The sequence below is a fragment of the Amblyomma americanum genome, chromosome 11 (genome assembly GCF_052857255.1).
Source record: "Amblyomma americanum isolate KBUSLIRL-KWMA chromosome 11, ASM5285725v1, whole genome shotgun sequence".
NCBI classification, from domain to species: domain Eukaryota; kingdom Metazoa; phylum Arthropoda; class Arachnida; order Ixodida; family Ixodidae; genus Amblyomma; species Amblyomma americanum.
This window is the reverse complement of record NC_135507.1, coordinates 107894884-107918950: the sequence shown is the minus strand read 5'-3', so window position 1 is coordinate 107918950 and position 24067 is coordinate 107894884. Positions and strand designations below refer to the sequence as shown.

The 24067-nt window shown below is 47.7% G+C and overlaps 1 protein-coding gene across 4 annotated transcripts in view; it reads right to left on the bottom strand.

Moving 5' to 3' along the window:
- Positions 1-24067, bottom strand: part of Keap1 (kelch like ECH associated protein 1) — a 233001-nt gene that overhangs the window by 20988 nt on the left and 187946 nt on the right. For all 4 annotated transcript variants that reach the window (XM_077643816.1, XM_077643815.1, XM_077643813.1 and 1 more), the window contains 3 exons: positions 22453-22731; positions 6034-6267; positions 1932-2098 (listed from right to left, as the gene is read on the bottom strand). In XM_077643816.1, the coding sequence (XP_077499942.1) occupies positions 1932-2098; positions 6034-6267; positions 22453-22731 (680 nt within the window). The remainder of the gene's footprint in view (positions 1-1931; positions 2099-6033; positions 6268-22452; positions 22732-24067) is intronic.

The following is a 24067-nucleotide window of genomic DNA, read 5'->3' as shown; positions in this document are numbered from 1 at the left end:
AGTAATGCAGAGTTATAGCATATCGTTACCGTGTTGACAGGACGCCGCACTTTCCGGTTAGCGTTGCGCGTGCCAGAATACGTTTTAGCATACTGTCCCTCCGCTAATCATTGGTTTACGTTTTTTTTATGGCAGCTCCACCATACTCTTTGCCCTCCGCTAACAAGTTACCGTAAAGCTAAAACGAGTGATAATGATGGCAGGTTGCCGTAGCTTTTATCGCAAAAAAAAATACAGATGCACTGCAAGCATTCTATGCAGTAAGATGCTACATCTAATTTAGTAATATTTATCCCTGCGTGTCACAAGCATCACGGGCGCATTTGAAAAGCCGCTTCAGCGGCTTTTCAAATCCGCCCGTGATGCGAGGCACCTTGTCTACACTGGCCAGTAGACAATTTTACAACGGAGAACTCGGCAATCTTGCGTACGCAGCGCTCATTGCGTTGTGAAGGCTGTAAAAAGCGCAACTACTACACCTTCTGTTTGCCGTGCCGCAGCGTCGCTTCTTCGGAGGTGTGCATCCATTGTTTGTATGTAAACACAGTGGCGCCATGTAGTGAAAGTACATCAAAGTGCGTCAACTCTGGATTGGAGAAACTTTTTTTGCACTTTGCACTTACTGATGACCCTCGCGATGGCTCCCTGGTTAGTGCGCTTGGCTACTGTTCCGGAGTACCCGCGTTTGAACCCGACCGCGGCGTCTGCATTTCGATAGAGGCGAAATGCTATGGCGCCCGTGTGCTGTGCGATGTCAGTGCACGTTAAAAATCCCCTGTGGTCGAAATTACTCCGAGCCCTCCACTACGGCCCCTCTTTCTTCCCTCCTTCTCTCGCTCCATCCTTTATCCCTTCACTTGCAGCGCGGTTCAGGTGTCTGCCGATATGTGAGATAGATACTGCGCCATTTCCTTTCCCCAACAACCAATTTGCAATTTTCGCTTACTGATGAATATAGAAAGCAGCGTTTTTTTTTTGAAGGAAGAAAACTGTGAAAATATAGGAAAATGTTAAAGCGCGCACAAAAACTGCAGTGTTTTCATTGCTATTTTGGCTACGTACAGTACTCACGGATTGAAATAGGACATTCGGAGCGCGTGGCCGTCGCTTCATGGAGCGCCGCCCGTAGACGCTCATGGAACCAAGGTGGTGCATTGTGGTATGGCGTGAGAGGGAGAACATCTACAAAGCAGAATTGTTCCTTCCAGTAGCCAATCAGCCGGCCTGTGGTTTACCACATGCCTGCGTGGCACTGCAAGGCTAGCGCTCCGAATGTCCCTATTTCAATCCGTGAGTACTGTACACAATAAATCAGTATATACGCGTCATATAGTTAGGCTTATCTACTGTAAAATCACCAAATCATGTCAAAAACATGGGCTAGTTGTTCTGAGACCTCGACGTATGAGTGAGAGTAGGCGAATAAACAGCGAATGCCTTCATTTATAGCGAGAAATGGCACGGAAGATCGCGGCGGTGGTGCTGTATTTGGTCCGAAGAATCAGTGCAGTGCGCCGCCGTGTTTGCGAGTGAAAGCTAACCACAACGCTAAAAAAAAATCCGCTAAACTGCTAGCGGCCCGGTAATGTCCGCGCATGCGCAGATGTCACTATTACCTGGCCCGGTCGGCGGTAACGTAAACACGGCAACGATATCCTAAAACTCTCTAGTAACAGTACAGAAGTTGGGCGAAGACGTCGGCCCAAGCTAGACAGTTCCAGAGGACAGCCTCCAGAACTCCTCCCTCCGACAGTTCCGGAGACGGCCTCTTGGCGGCAACAGGGTACGTGAAACAAATGTATAGGACTGGGGGTGCTGCCTGAACCGGGCCAACATCTCCAAGGACCAAAGAAACCATGATCACGCAAATGATGTTTGCCAGGGTTAAGGTTCAGGAATGAGTCCATGCACAACACTCAGCGTATACCGACCTCTCCACGGAGGCGTGCTGCGTGGCCCCGTGCGACCCTCCGACGGCATAGAGAAGGCCGTCGAGCACGGCCACGCCTACGCGGTTCCGGGGCACCTGAAGGTCGGCGCACGAAGTCCAGGCGTTCGCCACCGGGTCGTAGCAGTCCACCGAGTCACAGTCGTAGCTCTGCGGATGCGCAGGGGAGTGGCCGAGAGACGATATGGTGCGCCCATACCCAGGATCCACACGGTGCTTCTTTTTGCCTTCGTTTTCAATAGCATCAAATGCCATGTGTTACACGGGCCGGAAAACCAGGAGACATTAGAGGGAATTAGCATACCACGTAAACGGTTTACCGGACGCCGCCTGCGCATGCGCCGTGGCGTGGGTGGGGCCATACGGGGCTACTACGCGGCACAGCCGGCGTACGGCATGCGCGTGGGCTATGCTAAGACTTCCACTGTTCTCTTTGTAACGATGCCCGCACACAGCACGCGCACGTCACACGCAGGGTGGATGGAAAAGGTCGTACACAGATATGTGCACTTCTGGCACTTTTTGTGATTAACAACAAAATAAAAATTTGTACATTGCTAGTGTTCCAAAGTTTCTAATATCAGTCAATGTTATACATTTAATTTTCGCAACAGATTAGAAAACTGACTGTAATATTCATTTCGGACATTCGAAAAAAAAAGATATTCACGACATATTTGCGCAGCGCCTATACACAAGAATTAGTTTTCTTTTTGGCACGCAAAAACTTGCCACGCTATACATACAGCGACACAGGAGCCTATGACAGCTGTGTGCATCGTCCCGTCAGCCGTGCGGTAGCAATGAATCCATTTTGTCGTGCATCAATGTGACGGGGCGCCTACTTCCGTAGCAGTTAGCATACTCCAGACACAGAGGAAAGGGACAACAGAGCTGAACAGCATTCGAAGTGAGGAAACAAGCGTGCAAACGTGCGGACTGAAGAGAGAAATAATGTATTCGGAAGGTCCTGATGGGGAATCCGCATCAACGGCCCAAAGCATAACGGGCGCTGCGTCTCATCGAGCTCACGACTGAATAGGGGACGTCCCCTGTTCTGACGTCAGCTCGGCGAGGCGCAGCGCCCCTCGTACGTGTACAAAGTTGTTCGGCTGTTCGATTAATTTTGCAAATATGCATTAATATAGCAATTTTGTACGCAGCTGCAACTAGATTCCTCGCTACCTCTTTTTGTGCTAAAGCAAAATATGTTTTGGATAGCCCAGCCCATCACTCTTTGTGCCTTTCATGTTTTGTACTTCATCTTACAAGCGTACTCCCTCTTTACAATTGCATCTTACATGCGTGCTTCCTCTGCATTTTTACGCGTGTGTTGTAATACCCTGTTCCATAAAAATTCTTCTAATACTAAAGTAATTACATTACAGTTAATGTCGTGCACTTTTTGCTATTGTAATCGGGTTGTAATCTGAGTAATCAGGTTCGTCGGCCACGTAATGCTGTTCCAACAGCTACTAGACGAGAGACCCTTGCAGGATACTGCTGGAAAAATAAATGAATAGACATGGCCGCTATGGTAGTACTTGATGTGCAAGCCTTTTTACGGCATATGACAAAAGCTCTTGCTACCGCCTGTCATTCAGCTCTACACACACCCGTGTGCTTGCGACACCTTGTACGGCGAACCGCGAACTAACATGACAGCTGAGATAACATGTAGAGCCTCTGAAAGCGGCACCACGACTCTAGCCGTTACTGCAGTGACACGTGAAGATTGCACGCTAGCGAAATCTAGAGTAACTTCATTTGCCCTGTTCTCGCGCCAGAATAATCGAATTGCTCGAACACTCGTCACAAAGCTGATGGCTATTGTTAACACCGCTACCATCCTAGTCAAGATATGCTAGTATTCGGATATCTTTTATATTTCGTAGGGCCACTTGGGATACTATGCTAGTGTACAGCCACAGTCATGATGCTCGAACATTGAGTGTTTCTGTGGACTGCATCAGGGCATTTTGCGAATATGAGAAGAAAATCATTGTGCTCTGGTAAACAAGGATTACGTTGAAACTAGAGAACGAAATGAACCGAACCATGCCTTTAGTGTTAAAACCTACTGGTCCATTCTACTACAAAAATTTGCTCCGTTTTGCGACACTTTACCGTTCAATATCCGGCCCTACCTATTCGCCTTCGACTCTTATTTGAATAATCTGATACTCGAACACCTTTGTGGAAAATGTGAGACTTGAAAGAATCGCTAACATACGCGCACGTATGATGCCATTCCTTTTGATCCTTCTCTAGGGACGTCACATGCAATGCAGACACAAGCTGAACATGAGCCAGGGCTAAACAACGGTGAGTCCCTCCACACTGCGGCGGCAGCGATTTCTGCTGGCCAACCAAACGATCCCCATCCGCCAACGAAGACTACGTCACCGCGCTGCCTTTCGAAGGCACGACGTCTCCGTCGCGTGATGCTCGTTCGCCGACGCCGGGGGAGAGTATATCCCTCGCATGAATACGGTTTCACACAGTAATAATAATAATAATAATAATAATAATAATAATAATGATAATAATAATAATTGGTTCGGGGGGAAAGGAAATGGCGCAGTATTTGTCTGACACCTGAACCGCGCCGTAAGGAAAAGGATAAAGGAGTGAGTTAAATAAGAAAGGAAGAAAGAGGTGCCGTAGTGGAGGGCTCCGGAATAATTTCGACCACCTGGTGATCTTTAACGTGCACTGACATCGCACAGCGCACGGGCGCCTTAGCGTTTTGCCTCCATAAAAACGCAGCCGCCGCGGTTGGGTTCGAACCCGGGAACTCCGGATCAGTAGCCGAGCGTCCTAACCACTGAGCCACCGCGGCGGGTTTTCACACAAATTCCACGCTGCACGCTGTTTCACAGAGAGCAGCGTGGAATTTGCGTAAAGTTCACCACGCCTAGTTGCAAGTCGGATTTATACAATTATGGAATCTTCGGCTGGTCGTTTTAAAGCGCTCCCAGAGGCGGCTGCACATTTGGCTCGGCGCTCGCATCCAGCTCAGAGCGCCTCAAAACGCTCCAGTTTTCTACTCAGAGCGGTTGGGAGCTCAGGGCCACCTGCCACAGCGCGGCGCTGGCACGACGGTGGCGAGCAGCGAAGTGGTTGTGTGACAATATTTCGATGTTTTGGTACTGGAGTTCTGCGTAGGCTTCAAGCCAATGGTGTTAGTACGTGCGGGAGTCCAGGAACGTTTCTCTACAGCGCGTAGCAGCAGCGATCGCCGTGTTAACGAGGATGACTGCATCACTGCCACCTCCGACCCAAATACAGAACTCGCACGATCCTCACGGTCTGGGTCACAGACCAAAGCCACCAGTCGGACACCACTCGGCAGTGTTCAGAATGGTTTACTACCCAGTCGCATGCTGAGCACTTACGCCATCTCTCAAGCTTTAAACCTGTGTAGATTGAGGAAAAACTTCGCCCACAACGCTGGATACCCTTTGCTTTTCAGACTTGTGCCCCATGTCTAGCAGTTTACCTATAATCCTCAAGAGAAAAGTGTACAGCAGCTGTATCTTACCGGTACTAACATACGGGGCAGAAACTTGGAGGCTAACGGAAAGAGTCCAGCTTAAGCTAAGGACAACGCATGGAGCTATGGAAAGAAAAATGATAGGTGTGACGTTAATAGACCGGAAGCGGGCAGAGTTGGTGAGGAAACAAACCCGGGTTAATGACATCCTAGTCGAAATCAAGAGGAATAAATGGGCTTGGGCAGGGCATGTAATGCGGAGGAAAGATAACCGCTGGTCCTTAAGGGTAACGGTGTGGATTCCAAGAGAAGGCAAGTGTAGCAGGGGCGGCAGAGTGCTAGGTGGGCTGATGACCTAAGGAAACTAGCAGATACAGGGTGGCCTCAGCTGGCAAAGGAGCGGGTTAATTGGAGAGACATGAGAGAGGCCTTTTCCCTGCAGTGGGTGTAGTCAGGCTCATGATGATGATGATACGGCTGAAAGGCAAACTACAAGACCTGAAAGTTTTTGACCCACACTCCTATTGTCCGCTCTTTCACTGCCTTCATGGCTACATACGGATCGCAGGCAAACTGTGGGACATCGTACCTTGTCCTGGCTGTTGTTCCTTCCGCCGACAGCGTACAGCTTTCCTCCCAGGAAGGCGGCGCCCAGCCCCGATCGCGGGCAGGCCAGTTCGGCCAGGCGAAACCATTGCTGCGGCGGACACAGGCATTCCAGGGCGCCCAGTGAGTGCTGCTGGTAGCCGCCCACGCAGTACACTACCTGCGTCACCTGCGGGCGCCGCTGGGACACGGTGTACTGGCGGCGGCCCGTCAGGTCCTGCGCCAGGCCACAGTGGTCAGGACGGTGAGAGGTCGACTTCTTGAACCCTACCGTTACGAAGCTCCGAGTCTGTATCAGACCATGAACAGTGGCCAGTTTCCGCAGATTAACAGGCGGTGACGCCCCCTGTGAGCTAGGAAGCCAGATAAGCAGCCGATTCGAGTCAGCCATGGGTAACGCCATCGTGGGCGGAGTGCGGTCTGCAATCTTTGTTACACACCTCTAGCATACAATGCCCAGTGTAACCTTTACTGAAGTACAGAGAGCCCGCGCGCAGGCACTGCGCATGCGCAGATCTCCTCTAAGGCGCCCGATCGATGGCGCCAGGTACCCGGCAGCTGCTGGGTAACTGCTGATACATCAAGGATGCCGATATGTCAAGGTGTCAAGGAACAAATTGGCAAATAATAAAATCCACTTGCATAGAACATGCTGGCTGGCAGTACGCGAGGTGAAATTAAAAATGCAGTCATGGGTAGGAAGTTGTAGAATGCTCGGAGAACTTCAGAACGGGTTCAGAAGGGGTAGGCGCTTACATGGTGGTAGACTGCATCTTGAAACCGCGCAAAAAGACAAGGAACGAGGAAGAAACCAACAGGACAGAGCGCGGAACTTCAACTGGTTTATTACTATGGTGGGTCAAATATATGCAATCTGATTTGATTTGATTTGATCTTTACTCAACATCAGGGGATGTTGGATGCACAGGGAAAATTCCAGAAAGGCTGAACTAGGCCAGTGCAGCCGTTGTTTTACAGCAGTGGTGGCAAATATTAGGTTACACAGCATGAATACATACATCGATAAAGATACAGAGGGAAGGCAATGGAAGATTACACAGCATATATAAGCCACTCGTAGACACCATGTTTTCATTATCAGAAAAAAGCAAAACATAAAACGGTTACTGCCGTATGAGCAAAAAAAGATACAGAACAAGCATGACTAGTTAATAAAATAAGTACAAGTGGAAAACGCATACGTTATTTAAGTTAAGATATCGCGAAAATTTTTCATGGACAATCTCGTAACATCTATGTCATTTTGTACTCGGTGATTTATGGTAGCTGGCAAGTGAACTTTAGCATCTGTTTCCCATAATTGGTACGGCATTTGGCAACTTTCCAGAATTCAGGATGACGTGAAGAGGTATGAAGCTATGTTTCTATTTAATACGGCTAATTTAGCCAGGGTTCGGATATGGTTTATAACATTTGACCTGCAACATTTGCATAACCTAAAGCCATACATGGAGTCCACACGAGTAACGTTAAGTTTTTTGAATAAGTCAGCTGTAGGATATTGGTATGGCACTTTGCTTATAACTCTAATGGCACGTTTTTGCAAGACTACCAACTTGTGCATGTTTTCTGCAATTGTAGTTCCCACACTAGGATGCCATAGTTCATCAAAGATAGGAATAGAGATTTAAAGAGGAGGGTATTAACGGATGTGGGGAAAGTAGGGCAGTAGCGACGTATAAGGCCGATGGTGCTGGATAATTTACCGGACAAATGTTCAATGTGTATATCCCATGACATGTTTTCAGTGAAGTAAACTCCTAAAGTTTTATAACAGGGTAGAACTTCCAGTACATTTTCGTTGAGCAGGAGGGGAGGCAATTTAATATTCGTGTTTCATGTGTGAAATATAACTGATTTTGACTTATTGATATTTAACTTTAAATAGTTGTTGCATGCTTAGTTGTTTTTTTTTTGCGAAAGAGTGCCATTAGCACGAGCACTTAAGTCTGGGCCTTATCATCCCGAAAAGAACATTGCTATATCGTCTGCATATAATATGTATTTCTCAGGTTCCCCTATGTGCGCAATATCGGTAATATATAACATAAAAAGAAACGGACCAAAAATACTACCTTGGGGAACACCTGTAGTCACCGTTTTACCATGTGAGAAGTGTCCATTTATAACTACAAATTGTGTGCGGTGCTGTAGATACGATGTTAATAGTAACAAAGCCTTACCACGAATCCCATAAGAGTTAATTTTCTCGAGCAATATTTGATGATTAACGAGATCAAAAACTTTGCTGAAGTCAAGAAAAATACCTAGCACTCTACGTCTGTTTTCAAAGTTAACCAATATTTTTTTTAGAGAGAAGGGCCAATTCTGTTGATCTGTTTTTTCGAAAACCATATTGCGACGGGCTTATGACACTAACGGGCGGTGAAGGATGTGAGTCGCTCAAGAATCAGTTTCACAAAACCCTTTGAAAATATTGGCAAAATTGAAATGGGACGATAATTTGAAATGTCGTTTCGATCACCTTTCTTATGTACTGTTGTCATTTTGGCGGATTTCATGCTCCAAGTTCCCTCTGAGATACAGACGTTGAACACGTAAGCCAAGCAAGGGGCGATTACAGCTAGAACAAATTTAACGGGCTTGATCTGAATGCCAAATGTATCGGAAGATTTGCTATTTTTTAAAGACATAAACGCAGCTATTACATCATTATGGGAGATTGGATGAAAGAAAACAGTGTGATTTACGGCGTCCATTTCACAGCTTAGACCATTGTTGATAGTCGGTATGGAGCTGATAGTGAGAAAGTAATTAATAAAGGTGTTAGCTAAATAATTTCCTTTTAGTTTGATGCCATCTCTTAGGAAGCTCGTAACTGGTTGAGGGGCACTGTCAAACACAAATGTCATTTTTTTCCAGACAGACTCCGACCGCCCTTCAGTTGAACTGAATAGATTGACATAGTTATTGTTTTTGGCCACTCTGAGCTCTTTGGTGACATAGGTTCTGTAACTTTTGAATGCGCACAGTGCTAGAAAGCGTTTGAACAGTGTGTCTCGATTTCGCATGAGCTTTAAGAGTTCACAGTCTACCCACGGCTTCCGCGCTTTACGCGGGGAAGCAAAGTTTCTTTCTGAGAAGCAAGAAATATATATATATATATTGATGAACTTAGCAAGAAACAAGTCATATGCAGTATTGGGGTCAGACGCACTTAACACATCATTCCAATTAGCATCAGTTATTCGCTCATGGAATACCGATAGCGTGCGCGAATTCCCATTCCGATAAGAGTAAAGAGGAATGCAATCGCACTGTAACCTGACAAACGATCATCAGGTGACACTGGTGCGCAGGCGTGCACGGGACATCATGCTATCCAGATATAAAACTCTTTATCAGACAAGTTTACCAAGGTTTTGCTGACACACGATCCGGATTGTTTGAATAGGCCTCGTACATTTCTCTACTTAGTTTAGACGCGAATTTTTTCAAGATTGTGGTCTCGCGGCGCCGAGGCGCGCAACCACGGCAATGGCGACAATGGTCGGCCACATGCCCTCGCCCCGCCAATGCGCCTACACCTGCGTGGTGCTCGTGAAGTCTGACGTTTATACAACGTCCAGGCATTGGACAAACTGGACTATCGCGGTAAGGGTTTCAGCCATAACGTTTTCGCAACCCGGCTTCGCTTTAGTCCGTTCCGTGATCACGTGAACACCCTCTGAACGTGCTTCTCGCTACCCTAAATCGCTGTCCTCGGGGGGTTGCACCCCGAGCTTCGTGCATCGACGCGCTGTTGAAAGGTGTGTCTGTCCGTCCGTCCGTCCTTCCGTCCGCCCTCATAACGCAGCAGGTCAACCCCGCCGGATGGCCAAGAGCAATGCGCCTCAATGACCAAGTCAGCCCGTCGGACAAGGCTAGACTTTGCGCTGCGCACTGCGGTCTCCTATTGCTCCTCGGTAGTGAAAAGGCGGAAGGGGGTGATAGGGCACGCCCACATGACGTGGTATAGGGTAGTGGTCCCTATCCCACAACCAGGAAATCTGGCGCCAGATTTAAACTCACGCTTTCGCAAATACTGCAGCTCTCTCCCATATCTACCCCACCCTCTGCCTCCAACTGCAGATTCAGCTGCAGATTCAGCTGAGCTAAACAGTGCTGCCTCCCATCCCTCCCGCGTTTGCTCGGTTTGTTTCACAGGGCTATATTGTCACGAAGTGGTGACTGCAATCAGGGGAGCAGAACTACAGCGAATATGGCGTTTAAACGAAACTCTTTATTTGGGCTGACTTGCGCCCAAAATGGACTGAATCATTCGGCGGCGGCGTAGCAACAAGCGTGCTCGGCGGTCGTCGAACAGAATGCCCGCCGCTGTCGGCCGCGTTCAATTTAAAGCTGATAGCAAACTTACTAGAACATTCTGGAAAAACGTAGAATCGGCTCTGCCTGGATGTGATCAATCGAGATAAATCTGGTCGCGCCTTGCATCGCAAACAAAGCGATAAAGCGGCGTGCCGGCAGCTTTGATGAATGAACAAACACTGCAAAGACTCGCGGGATTACTCCCCTCTCACAGAAGCATCTATCCGTTGCATTAAAACATAGAAGGCGACTATACCAACAAATAAAACGAAAATAAACACAGTGTGGAAGCACGGCAGGTTTTCACATAATGAGCGACATCGGCAGTGAGTCGGGGCCAGTAATACTTGTCTTGAATGCGGCGGAGGGTACGAGTAAACCCGAGATGTCCAGCTGCCGGCTCGTCGTGTGAAGCCTCTAGAACTTCTTCGCGGAGACAATCAGGTACAACAAGGAGGTAGGCTGTTTTGTTCACGGCGAAGTTCTTCTTCGCGAGGACCTCCTTCTGCACACTGAAGGAAGACTGTCCTCGCTTGAATGAGGCGGGGGGGGGGGGGGGAAGAAACTTTGCCTTCCAAATACTCGATGGGGCGTTTTAGGTCGGTGTCCGAGCTTTGCTGCTGTGCAAAAGACCTGGGCCTGATGGATCCCAGGAAGGCGTTCTCATCGTCGTCCGACGGCGGTGTATCTACAGGGGCTCGTGAGAGGCAATCGGCGTCAGAGTGCTTGCGTCCGGACTTGTAAACGACGGTGACGTCACACTCCTGGAGATGCAGACTCCATCGAGCGAGTCGGCCAGAGGGGTCCTTCAAATTGGCAAGCCAGCAGAGCGGATAGTGATTGCTCACAACCTCGAACGGTCGTCCGCACGAGTAGGGGCGGAATTTCCACGTAGCCCAGATGATGGCAGGACACTCCTCATTTCTTAAATGGTTAGCTTCAGCCTTGAAAAGGGAATGGCTAGCATATGATTACTTTCTCCAGCCCGTCGCTTTTTTGAACGAGGGTGGCGCCTAGGCCCACGCTGCGTTCGTCGGTATGAACTTCAGTATCGGCGTTTTCATCAAAATGCGCGAGGATCGGTGCGAACTGTAAACGACACAAGTTTTTCGAAGGCTTCTGCTTGCGGCACTTATCATTTAATTGGCGCGTCTGCCTTCGTCAGTTGGGTCAGGGGCTCGGCGATGCGCGAAAATTTTTTCACAAATCGTCGGTAATATGCGCACAGTCCGAGAAATCTGCGCACTGCTTTCTTATCGGCCGGCGGTGGAAACTTTTCAATAGCAGCTGCTTTCTGCGGGTCTGGGCGTATTCCCTCCTTGCTAACAATGCGGCCTAGAAACAGCAGCTGTTCGTAGGCAAAGTGGCACTTCTCTGCTTTCAAGGTTAGGCCAGACGACTTGGTTGCGTTTAGTACTGTTCGAGGTCTTTTCAGCGGCTGTTCAAAGTGCGAGGCGAAGACAACGACAGCGTCTAAATATACAAGACAAATTTGCCAATTTAGGCCTGCCAGCACTGTATCCATTACTCGCTGAAACGTCGCTGGTGAGGAACAAAGACCAAATGGCATCACCTTGAACTCAAAGAATCTATCCGAAGTGATGAATGCGGTCTTCTCGCGATCTCTTTCATCGACCTCAATTTGCCAGTATCCGCTCTTGAGATTCATCGATGAGAAATATTTGGCGTTGAAGAGTCGGTCCAGTGTGTCGTCGATGCGGCGGAGGGAGTAGACGTCCTTCTTTGTTGTTTTTCAAGCGGCGGTAATCAACGCAGAATCGATGTGTGCCGTCTTTCTTTGTCACTAGAACAACCGGTGCCGTCTTTGTCACTAGAACAACCAGTGCCGCCCATGGGCTATTTGTAGGCTGGATGACGTCGTTGTGAAACGTTTCTTCCACTTGGTCCCGGACGGCTTGTCGTTCTCGCAGCGACACACGGTAGAGGCTTTGACAGAAATGTAGGGCCTGCTGGTTGGTTATAATGCGATACTTGGCAATTGGCTTTTGTCGGACCTTCGGTGATGAAGCAACCCTCGCTGCAGCTTCGAAGCAGATTGAGGAGCTGGTTTCGTTTGTTCCGGGACAAGGTTGGGTTGATGTAGGAAGTGGGCGAGTTCTTTTGATCTGGCGAATCTTCTGCGGATGGGTCGGAGAGGGCGAAGGAGTCCCGTACGTCGGATATTTCGTCGAAGAAAGCAATAGTCGTTCGTCTGTTAATGGGCCGGTATTCGCTGAAGTTAGTCAGCAGTACTTCGGCCTAGCCATTGAGGAAGTGTGCGATGCCTCTTGCGATGCTGATTCCTCGGTCAAGAAGCAACTGCATGTTCCCCTCGATGATGGCTTCAGCGTTAATGGCTTTCGTGGCGCCTACGGTCAATATAACGCTTGAACGGGGTGGGACGTTTACTTCTTTCTCCAGGACACTCAGGGCAACGTGAATTTTCCAGAGCTTCCATCGAAGGAATGGCCTCGATCGTCGAAAATGTGATCAGCTTGGATCGCAGGTCGATGATCACCTGATGCTTATTTAGGAACTCCATGCCCAAGATCACTTTGCAGGAATATTGCTTTAGAACAACGAAGGTCGCAGGATAGGTATTTCCTTTGACAGTCACTCGTGCTGTTCATTGTCCTGATGTCGTAATGATGTGGTCCCTGCGGCGCGAATTTGTGGGCCGTCCCAAGCGGTCGTGACTTTCCTCAGCTGCGCAGCGAATGTTCTATTCATCACCGAGTAATCGGCTTCTGTGTCGTCTAGAGCGGTAGCTTTCCGGCCATCGATAACCACTTCTAAGTAGGATGTCCTGGCTCTTGCGTTGCACTTCGTCCTGGGCGTCTGGTCACGGCTTCGTCGGGTATGGGAATCGTGGGTAGAACGCGTCGTCGAAGCTTTTCTCGGTAGCGGCGTCGTTTCGAAGGTGGTTCGCATCGCAGTAGAGGTTGTCATTCAATGCGGGATCGGCGTGTTGGGGGCGCCGCCTTCGTGCGGCATGGTCGTTGGATGATCTTCGGTGTTTCGCTCAGAAGCAACCTTACCTGCAGAGGTTGCTGTCTTTAGTTTCCCCTATGTTGACTGGGACACCTTCCTCGTACCGCGGCTGCGTAGCTGCGGCGTGGCGACGCAAAGCGCGAGGTTGACGGCGGTGGTGAGCGCGAAAGGCGGTTCGGCGTGTACTCCTCTCGACGCACGTACTCGTCGATTTCCTGTGGACGTTGGCCGAAGTGTCGTCGTGGGGCGTCAACGGCAAACCCTCGAAGACCGATACGTCGGTACGGGCAGTGACGAAGAATATGGCCGGCCTCACCGCAATGGAAGCACAACGGCCGATTGTCGGAAGTCCTCCAGGCGTCGCATTTCCTGGGGCTTGAGCGTTGCTCATAGGCTGGGCGGGCGGGGGCAAGGAGGTGGCGTTCGGGAACAATCTGTTCTTGTCGCAGAGGACATAGTGGCTATCGTTGGGGCTGAGGAGTGCGTACTGCGGCGGCCTAGGTCATGGCCTGGGGTTCTGTGGTCGTCGGGGTTCCAAGTGCCTGTTGCAATTCTTCCCGTACAACATCCATGAAAGTCGCTGCTTGGGATGTGAGGAGGATGCCACTAATCGGCGTAGCTCCTCGCAGACGATTTCGCGAATAACTTCCCGCAAGCTGTCACTGGTGGTGGTCGTCCTGTCCGGACGGATCGCACAGACAGAAGAAGGGCAGTTATACTGCCGAGCCCGGACGTAGAGGGTCTTCTCGATCGTGCAAGCTTCTTGCATGAATTCATCGGCTGTTTTTGTCGGCTGGCGGGCGAGGCTGCCAAAGAGCTGTTCTTTTACGCCGCGCATTAAGAACTGAACTTTCTTTTCCTCGGTCATCTCGGGGTCGACGCGGCGAAAGAGGCGCTTCACCTCTTCAACGTAAACGCGGTTGAGCTCGTTCGGAAGCTGGATTCTGGACTCGAGGAGTCGTTCGGTCTTTCTTTCGTCACGGCACCGATGAATACCTTCAAAAGTTCTGTCTTGAATAGTTCCCGTGTCGTTAGGGACAACTCGTGGTTTTCGTACCACGTACGTGCTGAGCCCTCCAGTGAGAAAAATACGTGTCCAATTTTTGCCGCATCATCCCACTTGTTGAATGATGCCACCATTCTTCGGGGTCTTCGCCTAGGGACCCACTGAAAGATGACGGCACCCGCGGCTGCTGCAGTATGATCGGTGTCGACATCTTCGGCGAGGTTGCGGTGCTCGTAGCAGCGTCTTTTCGTTGTCGGGTGCGGTCCAGCAGGGTCCCGAACTCAGTCTTCTCTCCATGGAGACGTCGGCTGGCTCGGTTAACTGCTGGCTCGTTCTCGGGTGCGAAGCGCAGAGGGCTGGCGTCAGGTTTGAAGGGGGCGTCCGGAACATGGAAGGCTACTCAGAACCTCCACCAGATGTCACGAAGTGGTGACTGGAGTCCGGGGAGCAGACCGACAGCGAAAATTGTGTCTAAACAAAACTCTTTATTAGGACTGACTTGCGCCCACAATGTACTGAATCATTCGGCGGCGGCGTAGCAACAAGCGTGCTCGGCGGTCGTCAAACAAAATGACTGCCGCTGTCGGCCGCGCTCAATTTAAAGCTGATAGCTATCTTTCGAGATAAAGTGTGCAAAGTTACTAGAACATTCCGGAACAGCGTATAATTGGCTCTGCCTGGGTGCGATCAATCGAGATTGATCTGGTCGCGTCTTGGATCGCAAACAACGCGATGAAGCGGCATGCCGGCAGCTCTGAAGAATGAACAAAAAAACACTGCAAAGATTCGCGGCAATATCATATGGTGCAGGTCTGCCTCCTCCCCGTAAAATCTGCATTTTGATGCGATGGAATCCGGGTTTATGGCGTGTAATACATAAGGAAAGTGGAATGTATGAGTCTGTAGTTTACACAGGTAAATCTCGTTTTTGCTCAGGTTTTTGGCAGGTGGGGATATGTGTGCTGTTCTAATCTGAGGTGTTGTATTATGTCGTTTTTGTTGTGAGTGTATCGAACTGGTCCGATTCCCAGGTACATCTGTCGGGGTCCCGGGGGAAAAAAGCTCGGGCTGAGCTGTGTAAAGTCTCGTTCCCCTTTATACCCTCGTGGCTAGGTATCCACATCAACTCTTTGGTGTCAACGTAGGCTTGTCTGGTTTGGAGGATCAAGGGCGCAAGCGGGGCAACCTTACCCTTAGTTTCAGCGTGATAATTTTGAGTCTCTGAGTGCGTATTGCAAGGCGAGATGTGTAGCCGCGAGAGCTATACCCCATCTTCTGCTGCTGTGTTGTGGCTATGACTCTAAACGGGATCTTATCGTGCGTGCACATTCACATGGATCCATTTTAGCGCCTTTTGTCTTTCGGTGCTATATTTGGCAGGCCAGGCTGCGGTGATTGTCATAAATGCACAACAAAGCGTGCCGATCGAGCGCTTTAGACAGGTGTGCAGACGACTGTACACCTACAGGACCCGCGGCATCGACCCCGAATACGCCTTCTTGCATGCCGTAATGTTTCTGGATTTTGCTTGCTTGTCTTCGTAGTACGTCGGATGCATCATCGGGGACCACCCTCTTCAGGGCGCTTGGGACGGTAAGAAGGTTGAGGAGGCATTTAATATTGAGATTGTTGAGGACCCTTCCCCCTGTCTGTGTGGTTGCCAAGCGGATCACTTGAATCGTCAAGTGTGCCTTGATGCGTTCTTGGATGGTGTTGTGGACCGCAGCGGTGGCGTAGTGGTTGAGCATCCGCCTCACATGCGGGAGGTGCGGGGTTCGATCCCCAGTGCCGCCGGGTACCCATCGGTGATACAACGGGTACAAGCTTTCCTCTGCCTGGTGCTCGGCTTCTTTGGGGTGAAATGCTTGGGATGTGGGTCCTCGACCCACCTTGAGTAGACGAAACAACATTGTGCCATGGCGCTCTTTGGCCTCAGATGCCCTTTCGCCATAAAAATTCATCATCATCATCATCATCATGATGTTGTGGACCCCAAAGTGGAGCAGGCGCTCTGTTGATGTTGACACCGGTAGTCACATACCTCTTTTATAGGCCATTCTAAATGTGGTGTGGAGATGCTTTACTCAGGTTTCTTGGGGCGAATGTACGGTGACACATATACTTTACGGCTGATAACAAATGCCTGTATAAAGCGAAGAGTGCCATTTTCCTTCGAACCCTCGAAAGTCGTGTAATGCCCGCTGGAGGTTTCTCTTTTGTTCCCCGTTAGCCTTATGGGGGTAAATAAGGCACCTGAGAAGATTCCACGCCGTTTCAGCATCTCATTTGCCCTTGACGGAGCCGCGCTTGGAGCCGCGCTTCTCCACGCCTTCCAAAGCGGGGGGGGGGGGGGGGGGCACATAGTTGTCGATAGCGCAGTGCTCTTCTGAGGTATTCAGGGCCTTGCTTATTCTTGTATTGAAGCAGAGAGGATGCCCAGTCACCATAGTTATTATTTATCGGTGGGGTCGCCTCTGCACTATCTTTTCGGAATTTCTCCCACTCTGTTAGTTTATCTTGGCCTCTGGGGGTGCGCGGTTTTTTGCATTCCGGGCTAATGTGGGCATTCATCCAGGGCATTCATTTTTGGCGTTGTTTATAGACCGCCGTCAGGTTCTTACAAAGAATTCTTCCGGATTCTTGACTTAATGTTAGAAAAGCTTTCTGTACTAGGACTTCCTGTTATAATTATGGGTGATTTTAACATCAATCTGCTTCGTCCTCCCTGATATGCATCTGGCACTTTCGTTGATATTTTGTCTTCTTATGGCTTCTCCATTGTTATCAATGCCCCAACCAGTGTCACTGTCAATGCTGAGTCATTAATAGACCTCTGTTTGTTAAGTTGCGATCACGACAAAATAATGGCGGTGTTCTTGCCAGTGGCGTCAGCGATCATTTATATATTTTCTGTCTTATACCAAGTGGGCGGTCTACAGATTGTCGATGCACAAATACTGCACGCACTATTCGAATGATAACAAAGAGAAGTATTGAACAGTTCCGATATCTTGTAACCGCTGTAGACTGGCACGAACTTTTAGCACTCCAAAACCCCAATTACTTGTACGAACGATTTCTAGAAAAAATAATAGAATCATGCGGTATCGCATTCCCCATTGTAACACTATAAAAGCAAAAGGACCAGGAAACCTTGGATTACACGCGAGTTAGTGTTAAGAATAAAAACACGAAATGCTCTTTTTAACAAATTTTTATCATGCAGAGATAAAGTGTTCTTCGTGGAATACAAAAAAAAAGACGGAAACAAGCGAGGTACCGATATAAAGAAGGCAAGCATCCGCTATTATGCCAACAAATTTGCTGACATTTGTTATGATCCTCAAAAGACGTGGCGCGTTGCAAAAAGTTTACTTGGTAAACGTCATACATTTATACCCGCTGAATTAAAGATCGATAACCAAATGTTTGATGGTGCTGCTCTGAGCAATGAGTTAAGTAGGCATTTATAACTTTTGGATCTTTTACTGCTCATGGTTCTTATGAGTCTGAAAAGTATAATGAATGTAACCCATCCAACTCCATGTTTCTTCCCTCGACCACAGAAACTGAAATTATTTGCCTAATCAACGGTCTTAAATATAGCAGTTCTTCTGGTTTTGATAGCATTTCCGCAGTGCGAATCAAAGCTGTTTCTGATATTCTCTCTGAAGTCCTATGCCAGCTAACAAACCTTGTATTATCTACCGGAATATTTACAGATGAAATAAAAATTGCTGAAGTCATAGTTCTTCACAAATGCGGTGCTGCCGACTGTATCAGTAACTGTCGTCCAATATTGGTGCTCCCGCTGTTTTCCAAAATATTAGAAAAAGTAATTAATCTAAGGTTAACTAAGCACTTAACTGAAAATTCGCTGCTCTCTGCAGCCCAGTATGGTTTCCAGAAGGGGAAATGAAATGAATCTGCACTAGTATTCATTTAAGTTAAATTAGCATATAAAATAGAAATGCAGCTGTATACCACAGGATTTTTTCTGTATTCTAACAAAGCTCTCGACTCAATTAAACATCAAATACTTTTACAAAAATTACTGCACTACGGAATAAGAGGCGTCGCACTCCAGCTATTTCACAGCTATTTGTCCAACCGTTCTCAATTTGTCGTTTTGAATGATATTGCCTCGAATTCAGAATTCATAAAATATTGGGTTTTTCAGGGTTCCATTATAGGCCCTTTATTCTTTCTTATATATATTAATGAAATCATTGCTATCCCTGGATTTTCTAATTTATTGCTCTATGCCAGTGACACAAGTGCATTTTTTTACCTCGCGAAACTTGCCCGCTCTAATGTGTGTGGCAAACAAATGGCTTGAAGATCGGTCGCAATGGCTTTGTGCCAACAAGCTGATGTTAAATGTTAATAAAACGAAATATGTAAGTTTCGCAGCTGTCAATAAACCAACAATTAATTCTACCACACTTTCGTTCCAATCTAGCTCCCTAGAACGTGTTTCAGTGCATAAATATTTTTAGGTGTGCTGTTTCCCGAAAACCTCGGTTGGTGTTACCATGTAGGCCTTGTAACCAGCAACACTGCCCGATGCACGGGTTTACTAAATAAATTTCGCCCCTTCTCCCAATACATTTGAGGAAGAAAGTATATTTTTCCACGGTCCAGTCTCGCGTGCAGTACTGTTTGTTACATACAATACAAAACTGATTGTAGTGCGTTTTTAAATAGTTTACTAATACAGACCCACACTCTGGTTTAAGGAAAGTCAACTTTCTAAAACCTCGTTTAAGAACAGGGTATGGTGAGCAGTTAATTCATTGGCAAATTTCGATCCTTTTGAACTGTTACCCTTGCATATTTTATCTTCTTGAACATTCATCATGCTTGTAATCCTTGTATGTGATTATTTTTGCCCTATTTCTGCTGTGTTATCGCGTTCTCTGATCTTCTAACTGTTCATTTGATGCACGTAAAGGGTTCTATTTTTTCTGCGTTTGTAAGCGCACTTTATCCGCGACCAGTGACCGGCAGTTTTGTTTTGCTCCATGCCCGCCAAGTTGTGTTGCATACGTAATGTGGTGCCGAAGGCCGAGTCAGGTGATTTGTACATCACCTTTAGCCTCGGTCCCACGGTAAATTCGTATTGGCTATAAATTTCAATAAATAAATAAAATAAAGTAATGGTCACTCCAAAATTTTATCTAGTATTACGCCCCTCAGTTTCTGGCGTTTCTTAATAGGGGGAGATCGAGACATGTATCTCGAGATGCTATTGCCCCTTCGAGCCGGATGTCTGTAATGGCTTCAGCTGGTTTCCTGCCTTTCTTGTCTTCTTTGTGATATTCCCGAGGTGACTGCCGACGTTGAAACTAAATAAACTAAATTATGCTAAATAAACTAAAAATATATGGACTTCGCGATAAGGTGCTTGACTTTTTCTCTAGCTACCTCACAAACCGCCAACAAATTGTTTCAATGAAATCTTTATCGTCATCCATTCAGCGCCTACTCACAGGGGTACCACAGGGGTCTACTCTTGGTCCGCTGCTCTTTTTACTGTACGTAAATGATCTGCCCAAAGTATTTACTTCATCCAAAGCCATCATGTATGCTGATGACACTGCCATTGTTGTTACTGCTCATCATACGGTCGAACTTGAAAACATAGCAAATACAGAACTGGAAAAAATCTCCGACTGGTTTCTCACAAACAAATTAACAATCAATGCTAAGAAAACTAAATACATACTGTTCCACTCAAAGAAAAAATCAATTCTTTCAAGTGATATTACATTAACTATTAACCAGACCCAGCTTGAGTCAACAAATACTTTTACTTACCTTGGAGTCACACTGGATAAACATTTACACTGGCAACATCATATTGAGGCGACTTGCACTAAGATGGCATCCGGTTGTTATGCTCTTCTCCAGACGCGCGAATACTTTGATACCAATATCCTGCGCGTCCTATACTTCACATTAATAGATACTCACCTTTCATATTGCATCGAGTCGTGGGGCTGGACGTATAGTACATACCTAGAGCCTATTAAAAAGTTACAAAAGAGAGCACTTAGAATAATTTCATTTTCTAGTTACACTGCACACAGTAAGGCACTATTTACTAAACTACGCGTCTTACCACTCAATTTACTTCGTGAGAAAAGAACTGCTGAATGTGTTTATAAAATAGTAACAAACAACCTTCCGTTTGATATATCAATCTTTAACATCCCGCCACTTTCAACACGGAGCCGCACGTACGGCAATTTTAATTTGCCAGTGAAAAGAAATGTATATGGAGAGCGTCTCCTAGAGTTCACGGGCGCAAAAATTTGGAATAATCTACCACATGACCTAAAGACTGCCTACAACTTTTCCATTGGAATAAAAAATTATTACCTTATAAAGAATGACACACTTTGAATTCATACTTTCATTCTTTTTTTTTTCTAGTCGTCTGATATTATTTGCATGTAGCAGAAACCTGATACCTTGATTTATTTATAGATTTATAAATTTGCGTCTATTCTAAAAGTGTTTTGTGATTAAAAAGTGTGCACTGAAATCATTTTATCCTCCTCTCGTGTGTTGTACCCTTGTGATGTTTTGTAAATAGTTAACAACTATTTTCCTCTAGCTTTTTGTGATGCCTTAATTTTTGTGTAAGTTCTATGCGTTTTGTTTGACCTGTAAGTTCTTAGTTTATATAATCTGTAATATATGTGTTTCTTTTGTTGATACTCTTACAAGTGTTCAGAGTGATGTATAGCCTTTTTTTTTTTACTAACTTGCTTACTTTATTTTGGTATATTGTTGCCTGCATGCTTGTATACATTTTCTCCATTGGACCCGTTACTAGCCGTTGGCTATGGGTCCGAGCAGTGTTTGCGTACAATTGTAAAGCAACAAAGATCAATAAATAAAAAAAAAACCTCCTACTCTCAGGAGTGGCGACATTTGGCAAGTTTCGGGAGGCTTAAAATTACTTCATCAAATGTGATAATCGTTTGCCGTGGCCGACTGTAAATGTTTAAGAAATAGGTAACTTTTCTAATGCGGGAGTGTAGTAATAGCATGATTAACATGTATTCCACTTCTCTGTCCGTTCTTGTCGACGTACATTTCTTAATGACTAGAAAGCATGTCAACGTGCATTGTTCGTGTGTAGTGTACCCCGTGACTTCAGCGTCCATTTTATACTTCTCGGGCGGCTATAATATCTTTTTTAAAGTTGGAGCGTTGCCCTATTAGGTCCAATGTGTCTACAGCTGCATTGTGGAAGGGTGAGCCTAGGTTTGTGCTTGTCCGCCATGGTAAGGAATAGAGAAGTGGAGGGATTCAGTGTCAGTTTCTGAATCCTTCGTGGACCCTAGGCCACGGCGTACGTGGGCGTGTCTCTAAAGTCTGGCCACTTTGGTGCGTAAAGCTTCATTAACTCCTGAAGTGCCCGTTGTATTAATGCTGAGTGCCTGGAGTGGATTGGTAATTGGGTCAATCGGGCGTCTGATTGTGCGTCAAGAGGAAAGAAGTGATATTCGTACAACTGGAGGGTAAGATAGAAGTAAAGGAAGCAGAGCTTTTAAAAACTAGTAGTTCACATCGAACCCGAACGCAACGACCCCGTTTCAATGGAGGCGAAAGGCAAAATTCGCCCGTGTGCTGCGCGATGTCAGTGCCCGTTAAAGAGCCCCAGGTGGCCGAAATTATTCCGCAGCCCGCCACTACGGCACCTCTTTGTCGCTTTCTTCTTTAATTCCCGCCTTATTTGCTTCCTTACGACGCAATAGAGGTGTCCATCGAGAAGTGCGGCAGATACAGCGCTGTTTCCTTTCCTAAAAAAAAGAAACACTAAAAAAACTGGTTCTAGAGGAACTTCAAGATTAGACCAGCGCAAACGCTGTAATTTCTTTTTGGGTTCACGTGCATGTTATGGTTCAAGTGCCTCCATATTGCCTAGGCAGCTCCTTAGCTGCGCACTCTGTCTCAGGCTTTGAACTCAGGCGGCAGTTGAAGGCTGTCTGGTGGAAGGATCGTGTGTTTGTCTCACGTTCTAGGCGACACATCACATACCTGTATGATGCGGTGCAGGTAGTCGGAGCACTGGGGCATGCTGCGCACCAGGTCGCACGTCTGCAGCTGGTGCATGAGGAAGCGGGGCGTGAGGAAGTGGCAGCGCACTGCGTACAGCACGTCGGCCATCTTGCTCCGGCGGCGCGCCTCGTCGTAGCGCACCCAGCGCAGCACCGCGTTGAACACCTCCGACTCGCAGCGCACGTTCAGCTCGTCGCGCCGCACCAGCGACACCAGCTGGCTCGCCGTCAGCCCCAAGAACTCCTCGCCCTCGGACACCTGAATTAATGGGGAGCAGTAGTAGTGAGAATCAATTACGCACACAGATAAATGTTCAAAGTTCTCGAGAGGCGGTTGGAGTTCAGGGCCCCTGTGGGCGTCGCTGCCGCCCGGGCTTGACGAACCAGTTGGCGTTGGTTTTGCAGGTCGGAGCTGGACAGAAGGGCCCCCACTGTTGCTTTCTTCCATGTGTTCGAAGATTAGGTGGCTTGTGCCCTACGCACCCCACGTCACATGCTAGGCTGTGGGCTGACCGGTGCACCACAAGCAACTGACTGCGCAGGAAGCTGTGGACTGGAGGCAATGCCAGACCAACACGTTCCCAAATCTACACAAATACATTATAATCACAGAACGATACCGCCACACCTCAATGGGGAGAAACGCCATAACTAGTGGTTGGAATTGTCGCTTTTAAACCGACAAAAAGTGGTACTGTTTTAACGTGTCTAAACCGAGCAGATGGGCGAAATCATGTGTTTCTTCTTCGCGTCTTACTGGCCCCTGCATGTGCACGCAACCGCGTTTCTGGCTTTTCACCTTCACACCCGCTCTCCACTCGGCGGCAGCTGGCGGGACGCCCTCCTCCCATTGGGTATACAGCTGGCATGACGGCCCTCCGAACTTACCCGAGCTCCACACAAGATTCTTTTGGGATCGTGTTAAGCACTGATATCGCACCAATGAAACACCTATAAATGTAAGTCGAATTAAGTTTTCAAAAGTTTCTTTTAACTGAGAAAAGTACGTATTCATTAATAAAAACGCAGCATTTAGATAGCTACCGATAGGAATTACACTCAAGGGAGAAAATCAGCATATTAAGTAGCGCAGTTGTGCGCTTTGAAGTATTGCTAAACTACTATACACGCCTCTGGAAACCGGAAGGCGCCAGCAGTCAAGTGCACGGGCCGTTGTGCGGAAGGTCACAAAGCAGCCAATACTCGGACGCCGTTACGTCAGTGCTTTCTTTAGCTATTCTGTTAGGGCTGGTCGTGCGGGCTCCCTCCTACCCCTCTCCTCACTTTCACACCCGACGCCGTTCGAATGGGTTTGTTTGAAAGCAAGATCTGTGAACTGAAGGGACGGCGGTTAAGGCTGTTTCGCATGATGCGATTGCAGCCGCAGCGTTGCGCGATTTGCGACGTTTTGCGACAGAACGGCGCGTCGGTGCCGTCGCAAACTCTTTGCGACAGACTTCCAACGAGTCGGCCGCGCTGCCGTACCGTCGGTGCGATCGTTGCGAACGGCCCAGGCAGCAACCATTAGGATTGCCAGGAGGCAGGCTGCTCTTAACTGCGTGTCTGTTGAAAGCGCGAATGCTAAAATGTTTTAT